Source organism: Salvia hispanica, chromosome 4 (assembly GCF_029641045.1).
Source record: "Salvia hispanica isolate PSC_SH4W2 chromosome 4, Shi_PSC_v1, whole genome shotgun sequence".
NCBI classification, from domain to species: Eukaryota; Viridiplantae; Streptophyta; class Magnoliopsida; order Lamiales; family Lamiaceae; genus Salvia; species Salvia hispanica.
In genome coordinates, this window is record NC_142695.1 from 6,780,035 (window position 1) to 6,789,892 (window position 9,858).

The 9,858-nt window shown below is 36.1% G+C and overlaps 1 protein-coding gene and 1 pseudogene across 2 annotated transcripts; one reads left to right on the plus strand and one right to left on the minus strand.

Annotated features, from left to right (window-relative positions):
- Window positions 1–2,643: 2,643 nt before the first annotated feature.
- On the minus strand, window positions 2,644–8,585 carry LOC125191682 (putative disease resistance protein RGA4). 2 transcript variants are annotated; one of them, XM_048089086.2, is made up of 3 exons: window positions 8,426–8,585; window positions 4,206–7,611; window positions 2,644–3,130 (listed from the first exon to the last, which is right to left on the minus strand). In XM_048089086.2, the coding sequence occupies exon 2, from the start codon at window positions 7,602–7,604 to the stop codon at window positions 4,224–4,226; it is 3,381 nt and encodes a 1,126-aa protein (XP_047945043.1). In that variant the 5' UTR covers window positions 7,605–7,611; window positions 8,426–8,585; the 3' UTR covers window positions 2,644–3,130; window positions 4,206–4,223. The 2 variants fall into 2 exon arrangements, with proteins under 2 accessions (XP_047945043.1, XP_047945042.1); XM_048089085.2 differs by lacking the exon at window positions 2,644–3,130 and having other exon boundaries at window positions 4,008–7,611.
- Window positions 2,772–3,194, plus strand: LOC125194545 (major allergen Pru ar 1 pseudogene; annotated as a pseudogene).
- Window positions 8,586–9,858: the final 1,273 nt, after the last annotated feature.

Consider the following 9,858-nt stretch of genomic DNA (forward strand, 5'->3'; position numbering starts at 1 on the left):
AGAAAGAGGAAGGAAATACTACAAATGGGATGGGCTTTTATTTTATAAAGAACGAATTATTTTTCAGGTAGGACTTCTGTTACTCAGTATATATAGTACTCCCGCCGTTCCAGAGAAGTTGACATACTTTGAAAATGGCACGGGATTTTAGGAGGTTTTGTTTTGTGTGTTAAATGGAGAGAAAATATAACTTTTATATTCACGTGAGAGAGAACTTTTTCCATAAAGGACAATGTGACATCTTTTGTAGGACAAACTAAAAAGGAAAGTGTGTCATCTTTTGTGGGACGGAGGGAGTATGTTTTTGGGCTTTCTACTTTTATTCCAAAAAAATGATATATGTTCAACAGTTCAAGTGTATGTTTTATTGTGACCTCAAGTACTATGTTTTAATCAGAAAATACAATTACGAAGGTTATGTCATATCATGTTTTGTTTTGAGATATATCTATATATTTGTCTAGCAAGGGAGGGTGGGGAGCATCCCTAATCACGCTAGTGTAGACCTATGGTTAATCTGGCGTCATCCTTCGAGTTGGCCAATCCAATGACTTGGAATGTGACCACATTTCTTATTCATGTATGGTTAATCGAATTCGGGTCCCGGTAAAGAGAGCGTAGCTGCTCAAACTAGTGTACACCAAAGACCGTGAGTCATCAAGCAGGTTGGCCGGTCATTGTGACCATGGAGGGTGGCCACTTTTTCGAAACTAGAAAGACCAAACATGGTACTTTCTAAAAGGACTTTAAGATCAATCAAATGTTTACTAAATGGTTTTAGTGTACTTGGACTTTTTAAAAATAAAACCTCGAGCTCATTTAGTAATGGCTTGACATAACAATTTTTTTTTATTATATGAGAATATATTTTAGCATGTATCTACTGAGTACGTGCAAAATACAAAGTTCGTGAACCATTTAGGTAGTTCACTCTTTTTAAAATGAACTAATATAAAGTTAGTGTTTTCTAAAAATGACAGTTTATTACAGTTCTTCATTAGTTTTATTTTGATCACAATCCTATTAACATATTTGGGAAGCAATGATTATCTTCTTGGACACTAGCATGATATTATCTGGTTCATACATTGTTGTTCACATACACAAACATATTGATAAACTCGTAGTTTAGCAAGTGTTTTGGATGGTTTACAGTGCTTAATTGAGTATATTGTAGTACATTACTTTAGTTTTCATCCATGATCCCTTAGTTAGAGTGCTCTGATAAGTTTGTCGAGTTTTTGTAGTCAAAACAGGTGGAAACGGACGAAATGACAGCCAAAAGATCAAGCCAGGCGTTTTCACACAACTAGCCGGGCGTTTTGCCACCTAGGCCGGGCGAATTATCTGTCCCCGGGCGTTTTTCCCTCTGAAATCGCCCGGGCCGGGCGTTTTGCCTCTCAGACCGGGCGAATCCACTGTCCCCGGGCGTTTTTCCCTCTGAAAACGGCTGGGCCGGGCGTTTTGTTGCTTAGATATCGCCCGGCCGGGCGATTTGCTCGTCTGCAGCTGAATTTCTATTTTTCGCCCCGGGTATAAATAGGACCTAGGGTTCGACTCTAGGACATATTCCACACGCCCCAGAAGCAGTTTCCACCTTTTGAGAGCAGATTGAAGCGTCAAAGAGTCCGATTCATCAACAAGTTTGAAGACGAAGACGATTTGCCCATTGAATTCACCCTTGGGAGTATCTGTATTAGTTTACTATGTTCAAATCTCTTTCTATGGATTTCTCTTGTGAATTTGCTTTGGATATGAGTAGCTAAATTATTTGTAGAGTTTTGGTGAAGACTACAATGAATGCTTTGGATTAATTCAAGGACTTCTGATTACCTTTGCTCTTGTGATTTCTTTGTTTCGTTCTTGTGCCTTTTCAATTCAATTGTTTAGCTACCAATTGGGTTTGTTGTCCTAGTTTGAGTAATCGAGAGATACCCAATTAGGATTGTTAAAAGAATGAACAACACCTAGATAATTTGCATTCGAGAGAAGGAATTCTAGAGTGAGGGCTTGAGCCTTTTGTTTTAAGGAGTTAATTGTGACGTATTAGAAGGAGACTTCAATATTAATAATTAATCAACTGGTTAAGTGCACTCGAGAGAGGGCTTAGCCTAGACTAGCGGCTTTCCTAGTAATCCTAGAGACTTCAATTGGGTAATCGAAGTTGTTGAGTTGTTCACATCGTGTTCGTTGTAGTTGGATCCAAGACTCTATCTCGTTCTATTATTGAAACTCGTCTTTTGTTGCATACTTGTGTCTTGTTTATGTTCATTTGTTTTTCAAAAATCAAAACCAACTCTTCCGGATTTTCTAGATAGTAGTCAAAATTAGTTCGTGGTACTTGAGCTGTACAATTTGTCTTCGTGGATACGATACTCACACTTGTTTATTGCTACACTAGCCCCGTACACTTGCGGGTATTTCTCGTGTTTAAAATAATTCGAGTCACATATCCCATCGATAAAGCAAAATCAGTGATCAGTTCATTACAAAAACTACATAATCGCAATGCTGTAAATGAAATGGCAATCCAAAAAATTGATGAAGTAAACTTGTGCTCTCAAGAGTTTCAAATCCTCTTACCTATTGATAATTACGATTATCAAACCATTGTGCTTCTTAGAAAGTACTAGTGTATGCACATTGTATAAAAAAACACAGAAAAGGTTCATGAACTGAAGAAAAAAAAGATTCACATAACATCACTGAAAAATCATCTCATTAAGCCATACTTAAAACCATTACACAATTCTTCCAACTTATAACTAATCATGGGTGTCATTACTTATGATACAGAGATCCCTTCCTCCATCTCGGCATCAAAGATTTTTAAGGCCGTGGTGCTTGATGTTGGCCCCCTTGTCACCAAGATCATGCCTCAGGACATCAAGATAGTCGAGATGTTGGAAGGGGATGGTGGTGTTGGGATCATCAAGGTTATTCACTTTGGCGAAGGGAGACAGTATAAGAGCGTGAAGCACCGTGTGGATGCCATCGACAAGGAGAACTTGACCCACACTGACAGCATTGTTGAGGGCGATGTTCTTGGAGAAGCTATTGAATCCATAACTTATCATGTGAAGATCGTCGCGACTGAAGATGGAGGAAGCATTTGTAAGAAAAGAAGCATCTACAACACAAAGGTCGATCAAAGATCAGTTAATTGCAAAAACTACATAATCGCAATGCTATAAATGGTTCTAATTAGGGGTGGGTCGATACGATATATCGTATCGAAAACGTTGTATCGTGTATCGTATCAAAAATATCGATATGAAAGAATTTCATATCGTTATCGTATCGAAAGTTTCGATATATCGAACTTTCGATATAAAAAAATTTCATATCGTTATCGTATCGATATTTCGATATATCGTACCGAAATTCGATATATCGTTAAATATCGATATATATCGAAAATTTCGATATATATCGAAAATAAAATATCGATATATATCGAAAATATCGATATATCGAAAATTTTCGATATAAAACGATATATTGCGATATAAGGAAATTCATATCGTTATCGTATCGAAAATTACGATATATCGAAAATTCGATAATTTTTCGATATTTTTCAATACGATACGAGCGATATATCATTTTTTCGGTATTTTTCCCCGGCCCTAGTTCTAATCACAAGTGAAATGGCAATCCCAAAAATTAATGAAGTAAGCTTGTGCTCTCAGCTGTTACAAATCCTCTCACCCATTGATGATTATATATATGATTATCAATGCATTGTGCTTCTTAATTAGAAAGTAGTTGTCTTATATACACCGTACAAAACCAAAACACAGAAAAAAGTTTCATGCACTGCAAAAAAAAAAAGATCTACAGAACACTGAAAAATTGTCTCAAAAACCAATATAAATCAATTGGCAGAAATTGTTTTGGCGTTCCATTTTTCTACACTACAAAAAGAGCAGATCATGTGAGAAGAATTCAGATGTAGAATGAAGATCCTATTAGAGTAGAATAATATCTATTCTTTCAGTCTAACCTTATGAAAATGCTGCAAATACAACGATTAATCCATGCCAAATACAAGCTTGCACAAGAGAGTTAATACACATGGTTAACGGGACGAACTCATCTAACATAGCAAAACGAAAAAATATCCCACTAAATAATACTCCCTCTGTCCATTAAAGTGTAAAAGTGTCTTTTTGAACAAAAAAACAAGAAAAGATTATACTTACAAGTTACAACCAAGAGAACTAAAGCTGGTGACCATTAATGTAGATGAGGGTGCGATTCAAGATCTTGTGCCTCTCAGATTCAATCCGTAATCCTGGACAATCGCGAATATGCAACTCCTGTAAATCGATGAAGCTCTGCAGTGAGGGAAGGCACCTCAAGTTTGTACAATCAGATAGGCACAAGCTTGTTAGAGACGAGAGATTTCCAAACCATTCCGGCAATGTTTCTCCTCCAAAATCCTCCAATTCTAAACTATAAAGAGCAGTGAGATGTCTAATTGAGTCGGGCAAACTTTTCCACATTTCTAGCCCTGTCAAAGTTAACTCACCAAGTGAAGTTCGGCAGTTTCGCAATATGCCATCAACTGTCAATCGAATGGCCTGACTAGTCTCCTTGTTAACATCGATCTCCAATTTTTGCAATCGTTTAAAAGGCCAGCTCTCAACACTAGAAGTGGACATGGATTTAGGGACACCAACAATGCTTAGTTGTTCGAGCAGAGGTGATGCTGCCAAGCAATCAAGAAACCCATGTAGATTCTCAAGGCTCTTTAGTTCCACCACAGACACTTTCTTGAGCCAAGGGGCTGATGGCTCCACCACTTTTGTCAGCTCTTGACAGTCACAAATCTCCAAACTGCGGAGGGAAGTTAAGCTCCTCTCACTACTTGGAGTCACTATGGACTTCAGATTTCGACAGCCTCTTATAGTAATCTGCTCCAGAGAATTGAGGGCGTGTAGACCATCTGGTAACTCTCTCAACTTGGGGCAATGCCTTATATCCAACTCCGAGAGACAATGAGTGTTACAGAATAACCAGTTTGGGAGACATTCCAATTTGTAACAGTGGTACATCTTCAAGGATTGAAGACGGGGAAATACCTTCACTTCATTGGCAAATTCTATTTGTGTCCACTCGCTCAGCTCAGCCATATTTAACAGTAACATACTTTCAAGTGCTGGAAAGATGACTCTGATGCCATTCCCAGTCCCGTAGAATGAAGAATTTATCAACCTCACATTGCTCAATCTCCTTAAACTGAGAGTTTTGAGATTAGGCAAGTGGCCAAGTGAGGGGATTTCTTCACATTCTTGGCAGCTACTTAGCGTGATCTCAGTCAACCTGTCAAGCCTTATCGAAAACTCTTCATCAACAGCCATCTTCTGAGTCCATGATGGAAATATTTTTCCTTTGAATCCTGCAATCTTTAACCTCTCTAGATCTGGTTGAGGTTCGAGGGCTTCCAACACAGCCTTATCCTTTCTTTCTTTGTTTTCTTTAGGAAGTTCATTAGTTCTTTCACCTTGTCCATTTTCACCCCATTCTAACTCCAATGATATTAAGTTTTGCTTCTCAGATAATTTGGCTTTCTTTGCGTCTTCGCCATCGGGTACTTTTTCCAGATTCTCAATGGATAGTCGTTTGAGATTGTCCAAACTCCCCAACTCTTCAATCTTGTATCCTTTCTGCTCGCCCACTCTAAAATTGAGTGCTTGCAAATTAGTTAGTCTCCCAATCTCGGAAGGTAGATCTACATCACTCTGAATATAAAGATGGCGTAAACTAATCAAGTCTTTAAACGTACTTGGCAGTTCCCTTAGAGATCTTGTCAATGCATGTAATGTTTGCAAGCGGTGGAGTTCAGAAATCTGATCTGGCAAACTTTCAATTCGTGTTCTTGAAATATTAAGATTCCTCAAATATATCAATTCACTAATGGAACTCGACAACTTTGTAAGTTTATCACAGGCAAGAATGAGGACATGCAAAGATTTGAAACCTGAGAAGATGGCGGTATCAGTAATTTCACCTTGGAAGATCAATGTACGCAAGTATTTTGCTGTTTCTCTACCATTTAAATCACCATCACCATCTCCATGAAACAAATATCGAACTTGATTGGTGTCTTCAGGGGAAACTCTAACAGAACTGACATGGTCATGCACAAGATAGGGCATCACACAACTTTCAACATTTCCATGATTATCTCTCTCCGCAACTACCAATAAAGAGTTGTGTAGAAGAACATTGAATAAATTGTTCCCAACAGACTCCATGTCATTTCTTTGATCATGTAGGAGAAATCCTTCAGCCATCCATAGCTCAATCAACTCCTGCTTCACAAATTTATAACCTTTTGGAAAAATTGAACAATATGTGATGCACTTCTTCAGTGAAGGTGGTGACAAACTATCTAGGACGAATTTCAAATAATTTGACCGAATTTCATCTCTCCCAACATATGGAAACCATTTCTGTTCGACTGACATCCAATCTTGTCCCCGCAGCAATCCCCCAACTATGTTGGCATTTAACGGCAAACCTTGACATATTCTTGCAATCTTTGTTCCGACGATCTCAAATCTTGACGGCACTTCTCCTTTTCCAAAAGTCTTTGCTTTGATTATATACCAACAATCTTCATCTGATAAGACATTCAAGGGATGAATAAGAGAATTTAACGATGGAGCAACTTCTCTATCATTGCTAGTGATGATAATGGCATTTCCTCTAGTGGAAGTAACTTCTGATATGGAATTTATAATTTTTTTCCATTTCAGAATATCTCCATTCCAAACGTCATCAAGAACAAGAAGGTATGTCTTAGCTTTAAAAGCTTGTTGAAGCTTTTTTAGGATAGTTTCCTCGGTCTCAATTCCATCAGTGCTTTCTAAAGTCAACGTTGAAAGGATTGACTTAAAAACCATGAGTGGATCAAAAGATTGAGAAACATGAACCCAAATACGTGATCCAAATTGAGCCTTGATATTTTCATGATTGAAAACATTCCTAGTCAAGGTTGTTTTTCCAACCCCATTACTCCCTACAATTGTAAGGATTGAGAACGTCTCTTCTTGTGGGATCTGGATCAGCTTATAAACTAACTTTAGCACATCATCATCTCTTCCAGTGAAGATTGAATCACAAGTGAACGAATCAATGTTAAATGAAGCAGCAGTAGGTGCATTCACAGCTACGCTTTGAAGGCCACTACGGGCTGCCCTTTGGTTCATAGAGTCAAAATCCTTATTGATTTGTTTGATTCTAGGAGCCATATTTTGTGGACGTGAAATGTGATTCAGGAATGATAGTACCTTATCCTTATCCATGGGTGCCTTCATTTTATGGAGTTTGTTGTGTAGAAGATGATAGGTGATTTCATCCAAAACACTATCAGCATTGAAAGCCATTTCCTCGAGTTCTTTCAACCATGTGTTGACAGCTTCCTGGATCATGAAGCAATCCTTCTGGACATAATTCAAGTAACCCTGAATCATGACCAAAGTTATGTGCAGCTGTTGGGCTTCTTCATCCAGAACTCGTATTACAGACAGCTCTTCCTTGAAAGCAGTCATCAGTTTTTGAACCAGGATTTCAATGGACGCAGCAGAAGACATGATTAAGCTGAGAAACAGAAATATTTGTAAATGAGTAAAACTATTTTGTTTTTGTAAATGTATAAAATTTGTCTCACCCAAATTATGACAAATAATTATTCAAAACTCTATTATTCATTATGAGGTCACACAAGCTACTCACTCCGTCCACGAAAAATAGTCCCATTTTATTATTTTGGTCTCCCATATTTTTTTTCATTTTTTATCTTTCTCTCTTACTTTTTCTCTTTTCTGCTCCTACTTTTTCTTCCACCTCTCTTACTTTACCTATTTCTCAATTAAACTTGTGCCGCTGAAAAATAAGACTATTTTTCATGGACGAAGTGAGTATAATTTTACTGCATATACAAGAATTGAAAAAACAGTTGCTCCCTCCGTCCCAACTGGGTTAATCGTATTCCTTTGTGATGTCTTAACTAAGTTATGTCATTTCATTTCATTTTTTGACAAAAAATAAAACATCCAATTGTTTTTACTTTATTCCATTACCTACTTTACTCTCTCCTTTATCTGTTTTACTTTATTAATCCCTCCTACTATTCAACACAATTTCTGAATTTCTGTGCTCAAAAGTTTTGGTTCAACATAGTGGGACGTAGGGAGCGTATTTTTGCCATTTCCAGAAACTATATTAACAGCAATATGAAAAGAAACCATACATATTCAATTAATCTTGCACAATTCATTTATCACTCGGAACAATAAATTAAGTGAAAATCGAAACAAGTTAGTTTCCATCTACTACTAAATTTAGTAAAATGAAAGCACATAATATGCATAAAGAACAGTACAAAGTAAATAACAGTGGAAATAAAACTTACAGGTGGATATGCTGTAGGATGTCGCGCCAATTGAACTCAATGATTCTGATCTCAATTCTTCGTGCTGTGTTTGTGAGTGATACCTAGATCTGTTTCACTTTTATTCAATCTAGATCTATTCTAATATTAAAATCTTTGTTGAGAGCGACTACATCAAGTCAACTCTCCCGACGGTTCTGTACGCCAGCACGAAAATTACAGTTCTCCGATGTTTTCTGATTTAAATATCTCATATTTAACGAACGAGTTTTAAGAAATTGTTTAACTTAAAAAACTAAAATGGATAGAAAAGCTAATGGAATGTGGTACCTATATTTATATTTTGATTTTATAGGGAGTGATGAATTGTTAATTCATCATTTAATTGCTAACTATAATTAATTTAAGGTCATAGGATTTTAGAAAACGTGTACGTGGTTTACAATTTGCCACGTGTAATTTTCTTTTTTATTAATAAAATAAAAGAGATAAAAAAAAACTTCAAATTAGGATTTTGGATGAAAATGTTAATATAGTATTTCGAAAATATCAACACAATGCTTTGAGAATATCAACACAATGCTTTAAGAATGTCAACTCATTACTTATATTGACATTCTACATGTATTATATTGACATATTTTATATAGTATGCTGTCATTTCTGCTGTACGAAAAAATTAAAAATTTTCAAATTGTTTTTCAAATTTTGACGTCGGAACATATGCATGTAGGATATCGTTGGAATCCTTATGAAATTATCTTTAATTTGATTTTGTTCCTTATTTTATTGTAATTTTAGGTGAGGCGAACGGCTTTAAAGATGACAAATTATTTTACATATGAGTTATGTTGAAGAGTGACGAACTGTGAAGAATTGAATGTTTTAGTTTATAATGATGAGGTTGATTTTAATTTTAAAGTTAATGCAGTGAATAAAGAAGTTTTAAAAATGATGAGTAATTATCCACTGTGTTTAATTCTTTATTGTGTTTAATTCTTTATCTTCCTACTCCATGATTTAATGTTTAAACATTATATTATACTCCCTCCGTCCACGAATAGGAGCCTCATTTCTATTCGGCACGAGTTTTAAGAAATGTTAAGAAAAGTGGGTGGGAGAAAGTTAGTGGAATAGGGGTCCCACTTGTATATATTAGTTTTATATGATATGTGAGTGGAATGAGATAGTGGAATGTGAGGTCTCTTTACCATTTATGGTAATTATGAACCGGGACTCCTATTTGTGGACGGACCAAAATGGAAAAACGAGACTCCTATTCGTGGACGGAGGGAGTATAATTTATTTCAAATTTATTATGCTTCGATGTTGATTTGCATAAAATTTTTATTCTCATATTACTAAAATTTTTACTCATATTATTCATTATTAATATTGATTCTAATATTATTTAATTAATTTAGAATTGAAAATTGAGCGTTTTAAAAATATAT

Coding starts and splice junctions, on each gene's coding strand:
- LOC125191682 (XM_048089086.2), bottom strand. CDS start 7,604: ATGTCTTCTGCTGCGTCCATTGAAATCCTGGTTCAAAAACTGATGACT.